This window comes from Carassius gibelio, chromosome B25, assembly GCF_023724105.1.
Source record: "Carassius gibelio isolate Cgi1373 ecotype wild population from Czech Republic chromosome B25, carGib1.2-hapl.c, whole genome shotgun sequence".
NCBI classification, from domain to species: domain Eukaryota; kingdom Metazoa; phylum Chordata; class Actinopteri; order Cypriniformes; family Cyprinidae; genus Carassius; species Carassius gibelio.
The window spans coordinates 7,217,769-7,240,109 of NC_068420.1; the positions used below are offsets into that span (position 1 = coordinate 7,217,769).

The 22,341-nt window shown below is 39.5% G+C and overlaps 1 protein-coding gene across 4 annotated transcripts; it reads left to right on the forward strand.

Moving 5' to 3' along the window:
* The first annotated feature begins 1,530 nt into the window (after positions 1 to 1,530).
* kcnc1b (potassium voltage-gated channel, Shaw-related subfamily, member 1b) lies at positions 1,531 to 19,962 on the forward strand. 4 transcript variants are annotated; one of them, XR_008183584.1, is made up of 5 exons: positions 1,534 to 2,746; positions 11,301 to 12,234; positions 13,972 to 14,148; positions 15,565 to 16,810; positions 18,180 to 18,307. XR_008183584.1 is itself a non-coding variant. In XM_052598280.1 (4 exons), exons 1-4 carry the CDS (start codon positions 2,180 to 2,182, stop codon positions 14,686 to 14,688), a joined length of 1,752 nt encoding a protein of 583 aa, XP_052454240.1. In that variant the 5' UTR covers positions 1,531 to 2,179; the 3' UTR covers positions 14,689 to 17,460. The 4 variants fall into 4 exon arrangements, 3 of the variants coding, with proteins under 3 accessions (XP_052454240.1, XP_052454239.1, XP_052454238.1); XM_052598280.1 differs by lacking the exon at positions 18,180 to 18,307 and having other exon boundaries at positions 1,531 to 2,746; positions 14,615 to 17,460; XM_052598279.1 differs by lacking the exon at positions 15,565 to 16,810 and having other exon boundaries at positions 1,532 to 2,746; positions 18,180 to 19,962.
* The last annotated feature ends 2,379 nt before the right edge of the window (positions 19,963 to 22,341 follow it).

The following is a 22,341-nucleotide window of genomic DNA, read 5'->3' on the forward strand; positions in this document are numbered from 1 at the left end:
GTATTTTTGGAATGTAAAATTCGGCTAGTATAATTATTAAATAAAGTTATCTTTTTAAAAAAAATTTATTTACACACTTTGCTTCCACCTATAGACAGCCATAAGCATTGCAGACTCTGACTGCTCAGAAATAATTAGCTTTATATCTAAAACGAAGGCACTTTTATATTAGTCAATTTAGATCTGTATCAGAATATAAAATCTATTTTAATGAAATGTTTTCAATTGCAATGGGCTGCTGTATCTGGTCCCCAAACAGCTTAAAGGTTCTCTCAATGGAAAAATAAAAGCTTTTTCATTAATTTATGAATTCTGAGTTACCCATAAGGTACAGTGAGATTGTATGAATTCTCTGATATTTCATATGCATGTATTATTTCCCTTTCATAGGTCTGCGTTTGGGAGGCAGCACACAAATGTCCCCAAAATGCAACAAATCACCTCCTCCCTAGTCCAGGCTCCACGTGTACACGGTCATACACGCCTCCCAGGCAAATTATGCTCTGATTTTAGTCCTGCACCTCCTCCTCATCGCCACATTGTCCTTTAAAAATAAACTCGGAGCAATTCACAAGCTGAGCTCCAGCATAAACACAAGGTTACCTGCTGCTCATACAAATAGGATGCAGTGTGCATGACAAGCTGTTTTAAGATTTATTCCTTAAAACTAACCAGTGTCTGTTATGTTACTAGTAACTACACCTTCTTAAATACTGGATGTATTACTGAATGTCACATTTTAGTCATTATTTACGGAAGCTTTTTAAAAGTTTATTTTTATTTTGATCAGAATTCTTTTTTTTTTCTAACTTCTAATTTTACATATTACAATTCAGTTTTTTTGTTTCTGGCACAGAATATTTCTGAATTTTTTTCTCAGAATACAAGCTCACAATTGCAAGAAAAATATACATTTATATATAAAAGATAAATTGTGCAATAACCTTCTTATTTTTCAATCTGTGGTGGAAATAAACTTCCTTATTTCTGACTTTTTTTCTCTCTTAAGTGTGAGTTAATATTTCACATTTCAAACTTTTGTGAGTTTATGTCTCACAATACATTTTTCTCTCAAAGTTTTTTTAAAAAAAAGTTTTTATTGAATTCTATGGAGATCTCAACATGTTCTCAACATGTATTGGAGGGTAAACGCGTTCGCATCTGGTTCAAATATTATCTATTCACTTGTATTCACTATGCATTCAAAGTATTCTTTACAAGTAGCCTATTCATTTTTAATAGTAACCATTCCACTTTCCATAGTATATCTTTATTCTAGTGCACTAGCACACAAATTACCAATTTTAAGTGCATTATTAAACATACAACCTACTAGGAAATTCACAGTATTTAATTGGGCTAACTGCAGATATTACTTAACTAGGCTAACTAGTGACCAGGTTGACTTGTAAATTGACATTACAAATTACATAATTAAATAGTTCATTAGAAGATGTTCATTTTTCGAAGGACAAAGAATGCAATGCATAGTGATGCTTTCAGTACATTAAGCGCTATAGCAACATAATAGACTGTAGTTCTTTCTAAGGTCTACAATTTAAAACGGCTTTCCATACAGTGCGTCTTCCACCCCGAGAAGATGTTGAGTTTTTGTTCGCGTGGAAACACATTTTAGATAGAGCTCTGCTCCTGTGAATGAAAGACCCTCCCTTGTTGCTGCGACGCCTGGTTCTTCAGACCGTCATTACGAACGATCCGCTTGAATGGGACCTCGGACTATTCAAAGCAACATCGATTGTGCATACCTTTTTAAAGGCCACTGGAATTGCTGCTGGTTCGTCTGTTCGTCCTCAAAGAAAACGGACGTGTAGCGGGGTTTTTGTTTTCCAGGGGAAGCTGTAACACAATAGGGACGCTGGAGTTATGAAGGCTCGACGGATGACTGGCGCTGTCCGTTCAGCACCACCCTGCGCCCAATGACACCATAATAAAACCCTCCCTGACGCCCTCAAACCCGAGTCGGGGGGGATATTGGGATATTGGAGGGTAAACGCGTTCGCATCTTAGAAGTCATTCAAGGGTTTTGGAATTCTATTGTTGGCATTGACACTTTGAGGCGCACCTGGCACGATCGTAAACACATTTGAATTTTCTGAACATGGGTCCCAGCGCTATGATGACGGTCCACGGGTTGGAGATATGACTAGAGGGGAACGCGATGGGCCAAGGGGACGACAAGGATCGCATCGTGATCAACGTCGGAGGAATCAAGCACCAGACCTACCGCAGCACCCTGCGCACCCTGCCCGGCACTCGACTCTCCTGGCTGGCGGAGCCCGACGCGCTTAATAACTTCGATTATGATGCGAACATCGGGGAGTTTTTCTTCGACCGTCACCCCGGCGTTTTCTCCCACATTCTTAACTATTATCGCACGGGCAAGCTGCATTGCCCGGCGGACGTGTGCGGACCTTTGTATGAGGAGGAGCTGGCGTTTTGGGGGATCGACGAGACAGACGTGGAACCGTGTTGCTGGATGACCTACCGGCAGCATCGAGAGGCGGAGGAGGCTTTGGACAGCTTCGCCGGGGTTGCTCTGGATCTCGGGCATGAAGACCCGGAGCCTGAAGGGGTTGCTGAAGCGGCCGAGGGGGATGAGGGCGTTGAGATGACCCGGAGACTGGCGCAAGGCGACTCGCCCGATAACAGGTCCGGGCGCTGGAGCAGGTGGCAGAAAAAGACGTGGGCGCTCTTTGAGGACCCGTATTCCTCAAAATACGCACGGGTGAGTTCATTGAGAAATGCTATTAGGCTACGTGTTCTCGGAAAAAGATATGGTTTGCTGGACTTCCAGCGTGAATAGTGCACTAAACCGCTTTAAAAACAGTTTACAGACCAGCAAAACAGTTTCAGACAAATGATCCTAATGAGCCCATCAGTGTCTTGATTTTGATAGATCATTTGAGAAATCAGTAATGGATACAACCATATCAGCTGGGTCATTCCACTAGGTCCTCTCTACTTTGAAAAGGTATTTTTCAAAATAAAATAAAATAAATGTACAAAGTACATTTCTGCCGGATTTGAAACATTCTGAAGGAAAATTACAAAGTGAAGCTACATTTTATTTTATTATATTTGACTATAAGATTGCCTGTTGAAAATATTATAATTCATATAATACATTGTGTAGTGTGTGTTTGTATATATATATATATATATATATATATATATATATATATATATATATTACAAACTATATAAATAAAAATGTAATGCTACAATCTAATTTTAAAATGTTTATAGAATAAATGCAAAATAATTTATTTATTTATTTATTTATAAGTAGGCCAAAAACACATCCTCATTATAGAACTGAACAGGAAAATAAATTATCTAATTATGAATATATATATATATATATATATATATATATATATATATATATATATTTTTTTTTTTTTTTTTTATTTTTTTTTGTGGTTGACGAGAAAAATGGCTACTAAAACTCGAGTAATTTTTACTCATATATTCTTGAGATTTGTATTCCCCCATGGAATGACTCAATTGCAGACTTATGGAGAGATACAGAGACTCTGGGTGACAACATCGCTGAGCACATCCCACAACTCTGGCTGACCTTGAAATAATACCCACCTTCTCTTTCACAAGCTAAAAGAAGCCATAAGATGGGCCATAAATGATGTCATGCACTGCCATACTTTTATAGTAAAAAAAGTCCATTTGTTAACAAGTCTTTACCACTGTGCATCTTAGTTTTGTTGTCTCCTTTGCCTGATGAAGGTTATCATGTGACTGTGATTTGCTGACTGACTAGGGGTTGGAAATAAAGATTGCTCACATCCTTGCTTGTCCATACAGATCATGTTTTTTTCAAGAGCACGCTGCCACTAACTGCAGCTCGTCTGTTTTGCATCTCACCCCTAGAGACACACAACCCCAAGGCACGCAAACACTAAAGATGCACTCACATAAAGCATTTAAGGGCACTTGTGCTGTGAAAGACACTCTCCCCTTGAGATTTTATGGGCATTTCATTAGCTCATTTCAAATGTCAGCTCTTTGCCCTCACCGCTGTCCCATCATTTCTCTCAGCAGGAACCCTATAAGCTCTTAATCGGAGATGAACGCCATCCCAGCATTTCTACTAGTCTTGGCAGCCAGGTTAAAACAGGTCAGCTCTACTGACTCTAGCCCACCGCTTTGGCACTGACAGAGCAGGAGATGGACGTCCTCCAAGATCTAAGCGAGCAGATTGTAGAGAAAACTTAGACTTACAATGGTGGCCAAAAGTTTAGAATAATCAGGATTTAAAATGTCTCTAATGCTGACCAAGACTGCATTTGTTTGATCGAAACTTATAGTAATATTGTGAAATATTATTACAATTTAAAAGAACTGTTTTATATCTGAACAGATTTTAAAATGTAATTTATTCTTGTGATGGAAAACTTAATTTTAAGCATCATTACTCCAATCATTCAGAAATCATTCTAATTTGCTGGCTGGCTGCTCAATTATTATTGGTACTCAGTTATCAATGCTGAAAAAGTTTTTGCTGCTTGATATTTTTTTTTTTTTTTTTTTTTGGAAACTGTGTAAAACAATTCAGGATTCTTCAATGAATAGAGAGTTTATTTTAAATATCTTTTGCATAACATTATTAATGTTTTTAATGTCACTTCTGAATTTATTGCATCATAACTGAATAAAAGTACAAACATTTTTATTATTTTTTAAATTGTTAATTTCTTTCCATTTCTTTTCCTTTCTTCTTTCTTTTTCTTTTTTTTTTAAAGTTTCCATTAAAAATTAAGCACCAAAAAAAAAAAAACGATTTCAGCATTGATAAAAAAAAAAAAAAATGACCATTTAAAAAAATGAGCACATGAATAAATTACATTTTAAAATATATTCAAATAGAACACAATATTATTTTTAAGAAATGAAGCCTTGGTAAGCATAAGAGTGGACTTTCAAGAAATGTAAAAATTACATTATTTAAAATTTTTAGCCACCAGTGTAGAAAGAGTTTCAGGTATAGGTTTTGAATGTGGATGATGCATCTAAACAAGTAAATTGTAGGTGAGACTGGTTTTCTAGAAGGAAATGTATTATTCATTTGGCTTTGGGCTGCTCTGCCAGGAGCCAGGCTGTCCAACACTGTCTGCTGGATCTGAGGAAAAGTGGCTCGACTCCTGGCAGCACCACAGAGAAACATGAACCAGGCTGCCTGATAGCAAATCAAGCAGTAATGGGTCTGATGAAGTCCGCTTATGGACATCGACCACAGCCGGATTTGTGATTCAGATCCTCTGCATGACTTGTTTTTAATACACAGTCTGAGCAATCGCTGATGCGTGCTGGGAAAGTTGGGTTTCTGCATCAAATATGCATTCAACGGTGCTGGATTATTTTTACCACGTTTTCTAAATTCAGCGCCTCTCTGCTTCTCAAGTGGAGGGGGCTGGAAAAAATACAAAGATTTCAGATTAATGAATTGGGATGTTGGAGTCATGGCTAGACTCCATATGCATAGGTGGCGCGGTCAGCCTTGGAAACTGCAATGTACATGCCGTTTCTACTCTAGATCAAGTCAATTCAATTGTTTTGAGTTATTTTTAGGTCGCCTCCATCAAGAAGAATATCTTAATTACATTACAACTTGACAACTCAATTACCTGCTGTGATCACAGATGACATCTTTCTTTATCTTTATCTAAACTAAAAGCCAAGAAGCCTGCAGGGCATGCATTTTGTAAAGACAAGCAAAAGGTTTAGGCTTCTTAGAGATAGAAACTGACAAGAACGATAGAGGATTAGTTTTTTGTTTTGTTTTGTTTTTTAAATAAAATAAATCAATGCATTTTCTCAGTATTACAGAAAGGTTGTTATAAAGCTAACTGTTGGAAACTTGGCATTGGTCCTCTTTCAAAATGATGACGCTACAGCACCGTACCTCAGTACAGGATCAGGTGAATCTGTCATTTTGTCTTAGTTGCATGTTTTGTAAAATATAACAGGAAATAGGATCATTTCGAGTGAGGTTGTTCTGTGGTTTTCTGATGTTAGCTAGTTTGTCCGTTGCATTGCAAACAACAGATGCCACTCTGTGGTTGATAACGTGTCCTGTCGTTCTCCTACAGTATTGCCTGTGAAGGTGTGAATGTTACAAAACCGGTCAAGAACATGTCCAGGTCATTTTTAACCCCAAAATCAAAAGTGAGAAAGAAGAAATCAATTAAATTTTTTTTTTTTAACACAAGTGAGGTCTACTATTAAGCCTTAACAAATAACATTGTTTTACATTAAACATTTTCTTATGCATATAGATTGTCCAGACTCATCCTCACAGTAATTATCAAGCTGCACGTCATTCATTAGTCTGCCTGGTTGGGGTGTGTGTAAGTGTATTTAATGAGACCATCTCATATCTCAGCTGCATCAGCATCGCAGCAACACATCGGTTTATACACAAACATACACTTGCACGCACAATGAATCAGCGTCGGGCCGCCCACCCACTAACACAGTTACCAGCACTTTAAATGAGTTTCAACATTCCCAGCACTGGCGCTCACAGGATTCTTTCAAGGGATGAAAAATGAAAATGGGCTCTTTAACCCAGAGTAAATGGCTTCAAATGATGATGCTTTAGATTGACTGTCAGTATGTCTGCAGTCAACATCACTATGGGTGTGAAAAAGCACTAGATTCACAGAAAGATCTATTGCCAGAAAGTTTCTAAAAAAATAATCTTTTAATATTCATTTGGAAACCGCAAGAGATCGGGGTTTGGCTGGTTAGCATGGTTGCATTAGCCCCTGTTGGTAGATGCCGTAAATACACCATCTGGACTTAATAATAAAAAAAAAAAAAACATTTCCTCCATTGACGACCATTCAGAATAAGTAGATGTGTGTGGAGGGTTAAAACTTAAAACGGACTGTCACTTCATCAGTGTGGGATGGGAGGGCAAAGGGGAGAAATGGATCATGTTGTGTCCCCTGAGCTCAAGGGGATCAAGCTGTTCTTTGTGTTTATCTTGATCAATGAGAGACTGAGGATAAAACGTTCTCGTGGATCAAACTGTTGCCCTCTGGGATTTGCAAGGTCGTGAGAATCTGCTCTCGCCCTCAGTTTGAGGAGAGCAAAAGTGATTCAGCAATATAAAAAAAGCCCCTTTTCAAATATTTGAAGTGATATCTGTAGTATTTGTTGTTTTACATGAATTACACAAAATGTTTAAGCATCTGTAAATGAGAAAAAAGCAGCGGAGATGATGTAATTCATATCTTACCTTGATGAATTATTAACTGCTTTTTTACCGCCCCAGTCTGTTCAATGACCATCTGATGCATTTTTTATACAAAACTGGAAAGAACTTGTGAAAACTGTAAATTCCAGGTACAATGGCATGTAAAAAAGGCATTGGTTGCAGAGACAGGTTTGTAAAACAAAACTTTCCTCTATGTTGATAATATTCAGAACAAATGCTTGAATAGTAGTCTTCATTGAGAAGTGTAGCAATGCCATGTTAATTATTCCCTTATGTTGTACGTCATCTTTCGAGCATCATTAAGATATCAAGTTGTATCCCACATCCGTCTTTGAATGAATCAGAGCATAATTACTGTGCAGCTGTAGGAAATTGCCACGGCAATGAGCTGTGATGGAAAAATGTGTCTATTTTACACTTTTGAGAGCCATCCAAAAACAAAACTGGCACTGTTAACAACACATACAATAGGATATTCAAATATTTGCAATTTAAATCTCTCTTGCACATTTTTTCCCCATCAAAAAACATGTATTCTTTTGAATGTTTATCAATGGAGAAATCTGCTTTTTGCTGCCAGATAGAGTTCCTTCATTTCTATAACTCAGCAACTTTTTCCACAGGTCAAAGCTATTTTAATGTTATTTATGTGCATTTTTCTGTCTTCAGACAAAATGTTTCTCCTCCCTACAAACACAGGAAACGAGGCACATCTAGGGAATAGTGTCTGTTAGACTAAGCACTGGCTGACCCAGATATAAACTGCCTGTGGAAGAAGAATTTATGTGAAGCAAATAACTGAAAGGTGTTGCTAGCCGTCAGAACCAGAGGCAGATCAGGGCAGAGAAGGTGTATTAATGCTTTGAAACTTCATGAAACATGGTATATGAGAAAAAAAAAACATTGATATTGGATACTAGCTTACATATTGTAAATGCATATAATTATATGAATGAAAATCGCTTGTAATTGGTTCAGTAATGATACAATGACATTTGGTCATGAGTTGGCTGAGTGAGTAGTAAAAATTTGAGAGAATTGTTTACAAAAATGGTCATTCTGGAATTGTTGCTTTTTATTAGTACTTTCAAACAATTAATTGTGATTAATCACATCCAACATCAGTCATATATGTATGTGTACTGTGTATATTTAATATGTATATATAAATACACAAACATACAGTATATATTTTGAAAATATTAATATTTTGTGGCGAGTGGGGCGGGGCCGAGAGGCGTGGGAACGAGGAGTGAGGCCAGGTGTAGTGATTGGAGATGAGCTACACCTGCGCCCCACCGCCGGTATCGAGTCCCACGTAGGAGATGGAAGGATATAAAACTGGAGTGACGACCGTGAAGGACGAGAGAGGACCAGGCCTGGGACATTATTTTATGTGTTTGCTTTTTATTTGTGCGCGTCAGTCGCCGTGAGGGGCTGACGCGCTGTTTTGTTTATTTTTGAATTATTAAAGTATTTTGATTATGCGCCGGTTCCCGCCTCCTTCTTCCCGATGATTAGGGAGTTTGTATTGTTACAGTGGTGCCGAAACCCGGGAGAAGGAGGGACGCGCTGCTGAAGATCCCTCGCCGCTGTGGTGAATCCGCGGTGCCCTCGAGCAGGCGAGGTATGTGCCGCCAGGGACGCTCGAGGCGGTGGGCTGGAGCGAGTTGCCGGGGACGGGCGAGCTCGCTGCCGGCCGCCCATGATATGGAGGGGCGGCTGCCGTCCGTGAGGGAGCGGAGGAGTCGGTGCCGTTCGCCAGGGGGCCGGAGCCTGCCGCCTCCGTGATGGAATCCGGAGGGGCAGGGAACGGGGGACTCCTGCCGCTGCCCAAAATCGGAGGAGCCGTCGCCGTCCATCGGGCGGCGGAGGAGTGTCGTGCCGTCCGCCGAGGGCCGTCCAGTGCCACCGCCAGGCATCGCGGAGGAGATCACCCAGCTGGTGGAGGGCCGAGCAGCAGTGCGTCTGGGAACCGGAATTTTTTTTTTTTTTTTTTCTCTCCCCTCTCTCGTCCTTGTCGCTACTCCTTCCATCTTCTTTTCTCTCGCCTCGTCTGTCCTACCCCCAGGTTCCTGCAGGTCCCCGTGAGCAGTCCCCCCCGGAGGGAAGGGGGGGGGGAGTAGAGCGCAGTCTCGAGGGTACCCCCGGCCTGCGAGGGGCGATGGGGGTATGTGGCGAGTGGGGCGGGGCCGAGAGGCGTGGGAACGAGGAGTGAGGCCAGGTGTAGTGATTGGAGATGAGCTACACCTGCGCCCCACCGCCGGTATCGAGTCCCACGTAGGAGATGGAAGGATATAAAACTGGAGTGACGACCGTGAAGGACGAGAGAGGACCAGGCCTGGGACATTATTTTATGTGTTTGCTTTTTATTTGTGCGCGTCAGTCGCCGTGAGGGGCGCTGTTTTGTTTATTTTTGAATTATTAAAGTATTTTGATTGTGCGCCGGTTCCCGCCTCCTTCTTCCCGATGATTAGGGAGTTTGTATTGTTACATATTTATACATTCATATATGCATATTCACACACACACACGCACACACGCACACACACACACACACACACACACACACACACACACACACACACACATATACATACGCATGTGTTTGTATTTATATACTGTATACATATTAAATATACTCAGTATACACACATATATTATGTAAACAAAAACTTTTATTATGAATGCGATTAATCATTTGACAGCTCTACTTTTTATAACTGAAAATAGGTCAAGAATTGTATTTTTGTTTAGAAATTAGCATGCAATGCATTTGATACTGCTGATCCAAGCATTAACATTTTGGCTTGACTTGAGAATGTCACATCAAACCATGCGGACTGTTAAGAAGAGGGGTGCTATTACTCTTCAGAGTGATTTGACTCACAGTTTTTACCCGGTGGAAGATAAAATGGGTGAGAAAATCCAATATATTTACATTAAAGGGAGCAACTGAGACTTGGTAAGCAGCCTTCCAGAAAACCCCAGTACTGTAGTCCTGACTTTTAAACAGGCAAGCAAGAATAAACCAAAATGTATTTATTTTTTTAAAAAAATTCAGAAAAAATTGTGTTTAAATTATTGTTAAATTCCAAGATTTCACTGAATTTCTATTATGCACTGATGGATGATTTGTCATTCAGATTTACAGCCTTAATTTAATATTTAATTTGAGCAGAATATTAAATTCATACATAATGGAGTTTGCCAGAAGACGATCCCAAGGTAGGGAAAACATGGCCAACTTGCACTTATGTAATTCCACCACTAGCCAGTATTCAGTCATCCTGTGGTGGGGCTCCCCTACTGAAATCCAGTTCCATCTGTCCATGCTTGTCGCTCTATCTTACAGTAAGCTGCCATGTAAGTGGTGCAAACCTCCTCCATCCTCTTTCAAAGCACTCAAGGGACCATCTCACCAAATCTGCATGTGGTAACCTTGTAAGAGGCTGACCAAGAGTCCCTGGTGAGGGGAACTATGGTTAGATTTATCCCAAAGTGGTGGAGGGTAGTCGTATTGGTGCGTTTCTGTCATTTAATGCTTTCCTTGAGAGCACACAGTGTTTTTGAGTTTCATCTGTGAAACCCCCCATTTGTAGACGTGGCACTTTTCAGGAGCACATTTGAGAAACTGAAGATGTGACATTATCCAAGTGCGCTTCTTCTGAATTCTGCTGAAAAAGGTGTTTTCATGATGTTGTAATTGGATTTATTTTTGTCTGCTCTGATGTTGGGAAAACCTATTTATAGCTGAACTGTGTGTTACATCTGTTTTGTAAGGAATTAAAAAAAAACAAGCATTAAAAGAATTCCGTCATTCTATCATGTTGTTAGAAGTATTGAAGAAGTAACATAAAGTCTTCTGAAGTTATAGAAAGCTATCAGCGTAGACCAGAGCTATCTTCCAAAATCTTCCCTGTTGTGTTCCACTGAAGAAAGAACGTTATACAACTTTGGAAGACAAATAGAAAGAACTGTAATTTTTAGACTTTCATTAAGGTCTTACATAACATCTCTCTCTCTCTTTTTCCCACAGTGGGTAGCATTTGCATCTTTGTTCTTTATTTTGGTGTCCATTACCACATTCTGTTTGGAGACTCATGAGGCCTTCAATCCCATCATCAACCACACAGAGACTTACATGGTGGGCAATGAAACGATGGAGCGTGTCTTTCCTGTGACGGAGACTATGGTGCAGTTAACCTACGTTGAGGGTGTCTGTGTTGTGTGGTTCACTTTTGAGTTTCTAATCCGAGTGACTACCTGTCCAAACAAATTAAAATTTGTCAGAAATGCCCTCAACATCATCGATTTTGTGGCCATCCTCCCCTTCTACCTGGAGGTAGGGCTGAGCGGACTCCCCTTCAAAGCAGCAAAAGATGTGCTGGGTTTCCTCCGTGTGGTACGATTCGTTCGAATTCTCCGTATATTCAAGCTGACGCGACACTTTGTGGGTTTGCGAGTACTAGGGCACACACTCCGTGCCAGTACCAATGAATTTATCCTCCTCATTATTTTCCTTGCACTCGGAGTCTTAATCTTTGCCACTATGATCTACTATGCTGAACGTTTTGGAAGAAACCTCAATGATCCTAATGCCAGTAATGGCACACACTTCAAGAACATCCCGATTGGCTTCTGGTGGGCTGTGGTAACAATGACAACTCTTGGCTATGGCGATATGTATCCTCAGACGACATCCGGCATGATGGTGGGTGCACTGTGTGCCCTGGCAGGTGTGCTGACGATTGCCATGCCTGTACCTGTAATTGTGAACAACTTCGGCATGTACTACTCCCTAGCCATGGCGAAACAAAAACTACCAAAGAAAAAAAATAAACATATCCCACGAGCACCTCAACTGGGGTCTCCCAACTACTGCAAGTCAGCGATTAACTCCCCACGACCCAGCACACACAGTGACACATGCCCCCTGGCGCAGGAAGAGGTCTCTGAGATCAGATACCAAGGTAGGAGCTAATATTTTATAATCTGTTAATTTCTTTTTACTCTCTTCTGACTGTAGAAAGTTCTGAAGAAGAGTATAGAAGATATTTGTCTTACCTTTGGTGCTTTTCTACTGCGTGGTATGACTCGGCTCAGTACGGTACGGTACGGCACAGCACGGTTCGTCACGGTTTGGGTTTCCACTGCAAATTAGTATCACTTTAGAGTGGGTGGGATTATTCACGTCATTATAGTTGTGCCGCCTCTACTGGCATGACCTGTGAAAACATTTTTTTTATTCCACGTCACCCCATCAAGCTCTCACTGGATCCACTCCTCTGCTATCAACGAGAGGAACGTCTGTACTTCTGCAACACACAACGAAACTTTTTGGCTGTTAAAAAGACAATTGCATACGACCCTTTGCTGGGTTTGCTGATTTAAATCTAGTGCTTCTTTTGTGTTTGTGTCACAAGTTCAGTGAAGCAGGAAGTGACAATTTTCTCAGGACAATAAGTGATTTACACATCACATTTTGGTAATGGTACAGTTCACTTAGAATCTCAAACCGAGGTGGTATTAAAAAAGAACCAGGTACCAGGTACTGTACCCAATGGAAAACCACCTAAAAATGTTACCGTACCGAGCCGTGCCATGCAGTGGAAAAGTGCCATTTGACTCTTTTAATGTTATTCTGTTAATTTAACAAAGGGGTGTCAAATTCAGTTCCTGGAGGGCTGGAGCCCTACAGAGTTTAGATTAAACCCTAATTAAACAAACCTGATCCAACTAATCAAGTCCTTCAGGCTTATTTAAAAACTACATGGTATGTGTGTTGGAGCAGGGTTGAAATGGAACTCTGTAGGACTCTGGCCCTCCAGTAATTGTGTAGGACACCCCTGGTTTAGCATGTTGATCTGCTGAGCTCTAGACGTTTAGCTAGAATGAACTGAACTTGAGTTGGACACATCTGCATAATGAATCTACTGGTAGGTTTGATTTTAGACAAGAACCTTGTGATTAATATTTCTGAGTAATTAGTGGTCTTGTTTTTGAAAATTAAAAAGTAGTGATAGTTTTAGAAATGCAGAAATCTTTTCATTTCTCAGTGGATTTGCTCTCATGGAAGCTTACCACTACTCTAAGCTTTCACAGGCATCTAAATTACATATAGTCCAATTTAGCACTTAAGGGTAACTACACACACTAGAGATTAAGCTATGTCAGAGAATGCTGAAAATCTATTGATTTGAAAGGGCATGGTATGTTTTAAGGATGTACAGGGAAAGGGCTTGTGAAACTGACAATAAATTCTACATGTAGGTCAGGGGTATTGATTCCTGCTCCTGTAGACCCAATGTTTTACAAAGTTCAAGTCCAACCCTGCTTTAACTAACCTGCCTTTAATTTTCAAGTAATTCTGAAAGAGATTATCTGGTTCAAGTTTGTTTGCTTAAGGTTGGAGCTCGACAGGACATTGGGTCTCCTTAAGTAACCCTGACCTAGGTCATGACATACCAGGACAATATGGCTTTCTAGTGTTAGAAAATATTAGAGCCAGGTGAATTTGGATACCATCATGCACGGTGGAAAAAGCATCTCTGTTTTTTGCAGAAATGTCATTTACAAATCAGCAGGTTTGAATTGTAAGAGTGGTTTGGTTTTCAGGATGTTTTACAGTGTTGATAGCCTGAAATAAATCCTGCATGTCACCTTGCATCAATCTATAATGAGTCATCTCTCTTTGCCTGTGACTGGAGATTTTAAAGTGAACGGGGAGCCGTCCAAAGCTGCCCTGGCCAATGAGGACTGTCCTCACATCGACCAGGCAGTGTCGCCCGAGGAAGTCTTCAGCCCCGTGGACCGTGAGAGACCCTGCTTCCTGCTCACCTCCGGAGGAGAACGAGCCAGTCACACAGGGGGGAGAGTCAGGAAGGGTACGTAACCAGCCAATCACTGATAGCCATCAGAGCACTGCCAGTGCTGTGTCTGAAAGTGGAGCAGCTGTCGATCAAAGATGCTCTTTCAGTGCAAAATGACCGACTGTCACTCAGCCTTCTTTCTTGCAGTCTGATAGCTCCTCAAGTCTGCCGTTACTCTAAGGTTGACAGGAAAAGCTGCGATAGAAATGAGATATCCAAGTGAGCCGTCAACAGGCTTCTTTTCATTTATAGCTCAGTCTGAACATGATCTTTGAGAAGAACATTCCGTGCCAGTTTTTCCTAATGTATTCATGCAAATGCAGTACATTTTACAGTATGTATTTCAGGCAGATTCAGTGGACCATTATGGGAGGGTCCACTTTTAAATAAACAGTAACACTGTTAATGAAAACAATGTTTATATACGGTAAATGATATAAGTTTCAGTATAATGTATAGCAGTTTGCTTGTTTGCATGCAGATTCACAATGGCGGGTGGTCCTGGTGAACTTCACAAGAGATGCAGCATGGGATATGGGGCATGTGATCACATGACAAGAACTCAGCCAGTCAGAAGCTCTCAGTTGAACATTAACAGCAAACAGGTGCCATTAGCCATGATACCCTACTGAAAAGACCAGTTTCCTAGCATGAATTCCCATGCTTATCCAGACTTGTTATGTGCTGGTCCAACTGTTGGGGCCAGAATGGTGATGCTGGATGACAAAAGAAGACTTGCTGGAAGAGCTAGTTAAGTAGTTTTCTCTGGACACTGCTACGATTATGCATAACACAACCAATTATGCAGGTCACTTCAATAGGGTGGTCAAGATAAGACTATGCCAGGGAATCAAAGTCTTTCCTTAACTCTTGCAATAAAGATAACACCTTGAAGACAAGAAAGTGTTAGTCTAAGCATTACGTAAAAGTTAAATACTTCTGTTGCTTGTTAGTCCTGTAGTTAGCCTTATATTTAACAGAAGAAGCATCATCTGGTAGTTAAGGAGCTGCACTACCAAAGAACTGGGTGTACATATACGATTATTTCTTTTTGGGCTGATGTGTCTGGCTGAGTTCTTTGATGTCTATCTGAATCTGTGTTGTGCTGGTCAGCACTGTGAAACCACCCCATGCATGCAGTAGACAGTTTGAAGTATAGAACGCATGGAGGATGATGCAGTTGACTTGGCAATCAGTCACTGTCAACTGGCTAACAATGCACATAACAAGTACATGTCAAGGCAACACTAACCAAATCTAATCTGTGCATACTATACACACCACATACAGTACACACACCTCAGCTATCTGTCCATGAACCTACTTTGAGAAGGATATTTATTCACAAGCAAACCTTGGCAGAGAGTCTTTGTCTAGAGTTGAAGACTGCTCTGAGGTTTTACTGAAAGCCCTTTTTCTCTTCAAATGAAGGTTATGAAAAGCCATGGAGCCATAGCCGCATGTCTGGAGGCGTGGCCTCAGTGTCGGCCCTGCCCTGCAGCCCGCCCTGTCTCATGCAGCAGGTCCACTCTCCCATCCCATCCATCCTGTAGCATGGACAACAAAACTAACCAATCAGAGGCCCTCGCTCCGCAGTGCTGCGCAGAGACGCCTGCTCACACCGTGTCACTGTGTACCATCCATCTCTCATTAAACTCTTTTTCATTTGAAAACTTCTTCTTGTTCCTCTTGCTTTCTCTCTTCTTCCCCTTCTCCTTCTTAGTTCCTTTCTAATCCTCTGTCCTTCTCACTTTTCCTTCCTCTTCTTCTTTATTTTCTACTTCGTATATTATCATCTCTTTTTCTGCATCTTCCTCTTGTTCTTTCCTTCTCCCTCCTCTTCTTCTCACTTCCACATTCTCTGCCCTTCTCTAAAATCTCCAAAGTTTCATCTTCAATTTATCCTTCTTAATCCTCTTCCTTGTTCTTTTTTTGCCTCTTTTCCTATCTTCTACTTCAAATTCCTCTGCTACTTCACTTGTCCTTCCTCATCTCTTTCTTCTCTCCTTCTCATTCCTCGTTTCATTTCCCATGTCCTTTTCTGCTCCTTCTTATTATCTTTTACTTCCTCGTTATCTGTCTTTCTCCTTCCTCTTCCTTCTCTCTTTACCTTCATCTTCCTCTTTTCATTAGCTCTTTCCTCTTCCCTCTTCTTTCATCATTTTTCCTTGCTATTTCCACTCTTTGCATTCTTCTTCCTCCTCCCTTCCGCTTCCTCTTCATGTGACCTTCTTCCTCTCTTCTCTTCCTTCCCTTTTTTCTCCTCATCTATTCTTGTCCTCTTCCATTTCTCTTCTTTCTTTTCTCCACAGTCTCTCATCTCCCTATGGTCTCATCTGACCCCCCCCCCACCTTCTATGCTGTCTCATTTCTTTTCTTACTTTCGATTTTCTGCACTGTTCATTCTTCTCCTTCTCTCACCTTCATAACTCCTTTTTTCCCCAAACCCTGAGTGTTTTAAGGTGTGGTTTTCATTAGGTGCTATTGGACACCATTGAAAGGGGGGAAAAAAGATGAGACAATGGCTATTTCATATATGATATAAGATAAGTTAGTTTGAAGTGACACTAAACAATCATGATTCAAGTGATGCACATGTCACCAACATTGAAACTTGACTGAAGAAACTTCATTTGCATTTGCATGCCTTGCATGGGAAACTATCTGAGAACACAATGTAAGTTTATTGAAACTGTGTAACAAAAATAGTTTTTTTCATCCAAAGCTTCTTTAAATATATCTGATGCAGAGTATGATATCATTTACAATGACATACAATATATGTAGCAATTTTTATTTTTGCAGACATTTTTTGCCTTTCCCCAAACTATAATCTCTGGTGTTTTTTTAAACACCTGGTATCTATTAGTAGCAGCAACTGAGTCGAACATTCGACTTTTTTGACGAACAAATTAAGATGCAAATAGTGAAAAAAAGCATTTTAACTTTTTTCTTGAAACAGAGCAGGCATATTTAAATAGCAGAATTTCAATTAAAAAATAAAAAAAAGGTTTTATTTTCACAAAGAAAAACAAACATATTTTTCATAAATTCTGTTTCAAATGTGATTTATCTGGAATTCATACATGTGTATATCACATTTTCAAACGTGTAGCACTGTAGCAAATCACAAAAAAAATATACAATATAGATGTATCGTGCAGTTGACAAAAATAAAACGTCTTTAAAAAAAGAAAATAATCAAGTGTACTTTTGGGATTATTTGGGGAGAGGTAAATGCATGCACTTTTATGCAAAAATACATATGCGAATGACAAAACTGTAAATATGAATCTTGCATGAAATAAATTTTGTATCCAATCTGTATATAGACTCTGGTTTTCTTTGACAGAACATGCATACATGACTCCCCCGGTTGCTTGGCAATAAGCCGTGCCTGTTTTTGTGATGTCTCTTTGATCTTTCACCCTATCTTTATCACTGAGCTGTTTTTCCCGTCAGCTATTTTTGGACTTTACAGTCTCTATTTAAAGTTGCAATTATGCACCAGTGTTACTAGCTCATAATTCAATCCTGGTAAAAGGATGCACAATCACACTTGCATCCTAAAAAGTCAGAAAGGTCAAAGAGAGAGTGTGTGACCTCCCGGTAAAGTGGGGGGATTGAAACAGGAGAGCCGAGGCAGGACTAGCGGTGATCATGCCCTATTCCGCACACCGGTAGCATGCCACAAGTCGTTAACCGAGCATGTCACACCGTCCCATTGCGCACAAAACCAATCACAGCATGACCTGATGAGTTAATCATATTAACAATAACCTGTAGACTTACACCGGATCTGAATGAATGCAGCATGGAAGAGTGCATGGTAAACCCTGAGTTTACCATGAGCCTGTAAAGAAGGTCATATTCACCTGCTTGACAGACATCACCCTGATTGCTTGCACTGTTCGAGGCACAACAATCCCGCCAAACTTCTTCATCTGCCCACCCCCCTCTCCCATGTTTCTGTGCTGTTCGTTTGGTGTATTAATATGATTTTCCTTGTTGTTTGTTGTTGTTGTTTTCTCTCCGTGTTTTTTTAGAGACCCAGCGCGCCAACCGAAGCAGACAACCAACCGAGTCAGTGTGTGTAATGAACCATGGTGTACCAACCACTATGTGTGTCAACCATAAAGCCACATCCCCCACCTGATAGTACCGTATTTAGCGCATTTGTGAGTGTGTGCTGTTGTAGATTAGCACTTCTCTTCCGAGTTGTGACTAAGGATTAATTCAGCGTAGATGTAGCACAGTTACCAAGAGAAGCTGTAGTTGTTCAGCCGTATGTAGCGTTGTTTTGTACGTGGTTTATTGTGCTGTGCGAAGTGCCTGTTGTTTTTCCGTTCGTGAGTGTTGTACATGGTACTTGTGTGTGCTAGTGTTGTGAAAACATGACCTTTCTTTTATCTCATTGAAGTGTTTGTTTTAGGTTGTTTAAATGTTGTAAAAATGTTACTCCAGTCACTAATCACATTTCAAAAAAACAAATCACCAAACTTTGTGATCATGTTTGAGTAAGGAGAAAAAAAAATTAGCAACTGTTTTCCCGCATTTTGTACTATTGTAGTTACCATGTAGAAAAATGCCTTTTGCACTGTTTGCACCCTTCACTTTTACATTCCTTTCTGCAGAACAAATGAAAATTTGATATATTTTGTAGCTGATTGACTGGTAACTTTAGAGATGCACCGCGTACTAATCAGACGCGACTAATCAGGCTCCGCCCTCAATGAAATCTTACTGATTCAAAATTGTATTTGTCTTAAATATTTATATTTGACATTTAATATATGGCGATTGTGTTCTGACTGATTGTGAAAATATGTAGTTGCTGAAAATTTGATTAAATACTGTTATTTTTTGACAGATGAAATGTTAAATTTATTTTGTTGACTTTTGAAAATCAAATTCTTTTTTTTTTAAACTAGGAAAGAAGTGATTTTGATGCACAAAGTTATTTACACCCATGAAAATGAGGATCCTGTTGTAAATCACTTTGTAAACCTGCCTTATCGATTGTGTTCTGATTGGCTGTACTTTAGCATAAAAAGACGTTACCGCTGAAAATTTTATGTGTCGTGCCTGGTTGGAACATGGTGTTGGATTTGAAGGTAAACCTAAGCTTGTTAGCACATTATTGGGACCAAACTCAGAATATTTGAATGAATTGAATTGAACCATCATTGAGTTTGATGAGGAAAATGTTTGATAAATGCTTAGTTTACTTTTGAAACTTGGAGGTTTTCGTAGACACCATCACGAGAGACAATCCTGCACAGAACAAAAACACAACTCTTTATAGAGAACATACAGGGTTTATAATTGTATAAACGAAAGGATCCGATGCCGAGTCTCAAGTTTGTTTCGACATTTATTTTTCATTGTTGTGAAAATGTGAAGTAAACCCAATTCTTTGGGACCAAACTAGTGCACTGCCAGTTGTATCACGGGAAATGTCGACATTGGTCGTTTCTTTACAATATGCTGGACTGTTCAAAGACCCTACCACAGCAGAGCACAAACAACCATATATAATAAAACCTCCAAAGGTTCACAATCTTTAGGACTGCACAGTTTTTGGACAGAGTAAACATCGAACTTCCTGGCAAAAGGCGGCATCCCAAACGTTTGTGCCGTTTTATGAGACGTTCCTTGTGTTTTTCAGCACATTGCAGTGCATAGTATGGATAGTTATCTGAAACCAGGTGTTTTCATTAATGGTTTGAGTTGACATATTGTTAAGGCAATTTTGTGTCTTTTTCTGATGAGGGAATTAAAAAAAAAATCAATCAATAAAAAAATTACAATAAAAAGCACTAAAACAGATTTTGTGTGTTTTGTGGATTTTTAAGCTTTGTTTTAAGGCAGTGCAGATACAAAAAGAATTCTAAACAATTTAATAAAACACAATTAAACTCATTACTACATTTTATGAAATAACACCTGTCAATCTCAGCGAATGAAGAACACATTTATTCTCTAATGCGTTACGTATTAGATAAGTTATGTTTCTGACTGACATCATGTTGAAGCTACTTAGGCTGCCATGTTCTTCTTCTCCGAGAGTAAAGATGTAATGAAAAATCTGGTAGCAGGCTTCTCATAATATTACAGACCAAATATTACATTCAGCTGTCGCTAATTTTTTTACTTTCGAAAAATAGTTTTTTTTTGAGTGGTTTTGATGCACAAATTAGTTTTTTTTGTCTCTTACAACAAAATATTTTATTTGAACCCATGAACATACAGATCAAAATCGTTTTTTAAACCTCCCTCGCCCAGTCTTTAGTAGATTATCACTCTGGGATCAAATGATTCCCCCATCACAGGGCATTCTGGGAGACTGAGTGCTTTCAGACAGGTCATTTCAAAGCAGTAAATCTGTTTCAGTTAATGGCTCCACAATAGAGGTTATTTAAGGGTATTCTCTGTCACTGTGAGGTAAAAGGTCAGAGGAAATGATCGTTAACCATCCATCAAAGCAAAGGAAGCCTGAAAGGCCATTTCAGCAGTGAATTGTTAAACCCATCCAGAGAAGCAATTTGCATCTCTAAGACTTTGATCTAAAATCTGTCCGTTAAAGGCTTAAATTAGTCTTTCTGAATAATTAATTAAAACCGTAACGTAAATAGTCTTTGTCACAGCCTGAGAGCCAAATGCTCAAACTGCACAGTGCCATTGAATGTCCTGATCTATAGCCAATCAGAAGAGCCGTAGTGTCTCTGAAACAGGGGATTGGCTGTGGTTGTGTGATGTCACAGAGGGAACCATCTCTCTCTTCATTCCAGCCCCAGGAGACAATCTGACCCCATGTAGAGAAACAGAGAACTATGTTTAGAGGTATTACTTTTACAAATAAACAAAAATTATTAAAGGTCCCCTTCTTCATAATCCCATGCATGTTTTAAACTTTAGTTAGTGTGTAATGTTCTTGTTAGAGTATAAATAATATCTGTAAAATTCTAAAGCTCAAGGTTGCCAAGATTGCCAAAAATATGCCAAGCGAGATATTTTATTTAACAGAATTTGCCTACAAAAAACGACCTGTTTGGACTACAGCCCTCTAGTTCCTGCAGTAATGACGTCACTAAAACAGTTTTTTGACTAACCTCCGCCTACATGAATACACAAAAAGGGGGCGTGGCCTAGTTGCGCTCCGACGGAGAAGGAAGAGCTGCGTTTGTGTTCGACATGTCGTTGGAACGCGTTTATTTTCATCTCGGAGTCCAATCATCTTTGTTTGGGCTTCCCAGGGACGCTGTACTTGGAGATTAATGGTTACAATTTATGTTTAACTGGGTTCCCGAAAATTATAATCCACATGTAAAACTATGTGTTGCACATTTTGCTGAGGACAACTTCAATCAGTTTAATGCCGGATTCGCAAAAAATTATTCTTGAAAGATGGAGCAGTTCCCTCTTTGCCTGGAGAAGGCGTTGTTTATGGACCACAACCGGTAAGTGTATTTTATTATTTAAGTTGGTGCGTTTAACAGTTTCTGTAACTTATTACACAAAGGGCAACACTGTTTAGCTTTGTTAACTAGATGTTAGGGCTGTGCAAAAAAACGAATGCGATTTTCATGAGCATCTCGTCAGTGAAAACACTCCTGTGATTATAAGTACATCTCCAGCACATGTTCCTGCCCACTTGCTTCTCAAAACTAGTCCAATCGCGTTACCAGGAGGTCAGCCTGCTCTAAGCTGGTGTCGAATCACAACACAGGAACCGCTGGCACAATCAGAACTCAATACGCATTTCTGAAGGAAGGACTTTATAGAACAAGGAAGTCATCAGACCGTTTTTATGAAAGTGAAAACATCGGTATACAGATAGGTGAATTGTGTGAAAAATAGTGTGCTTTTTTTACACGCGAAACATGAACACGTTATATTGCACACTGTAAACACAATCAAAGCTTCAAAAAAAGCCCAAATAATGGGACCTTTAAATGATACGATGATATGTTTATAGAAATGTTTTTATATAAAAAAAAATGTAGTTTAATGTAGTTTATTTTCATTCATTTTTTAATCATTAAATTTAATTTACAAAGTAAAACAAACAAACAAACAAAAAAAACTATAAACTTATTTTTTACAAATAGGAATTATTAAATAAAAAATACATTTAGAGGTTTTTTTACAAGTTAACAAAAATTATAAATTTTATAGATATGTTTTTATAAAAATAAAGACTTCTTA

Bases quoted from the DNA above. Each gene is read 5' to 3' on its own strand.
- kcnc1b (XM_052598278.1), top strand. From the start codon at position 2,180: ATGGGCCAAGGGGACGACAAGGATCGCATCGTGATCAACGTCGGAGGA. The intron at 12,235-13,971 runs GTAGGAGCTAAT...CTGTGACTGGAG, and splicing joins CTCTGAGATCAGATACCAAG to ATTTTAAAGTGAACGGGGAG. The intron at 14,149-15,564 runs GTACGTAACCAG...CTTCAAATGAAG, and splicing joins AGGGGGGAGAGTCAGGAAGG to GTTATGAAAAGCCATGGAGC.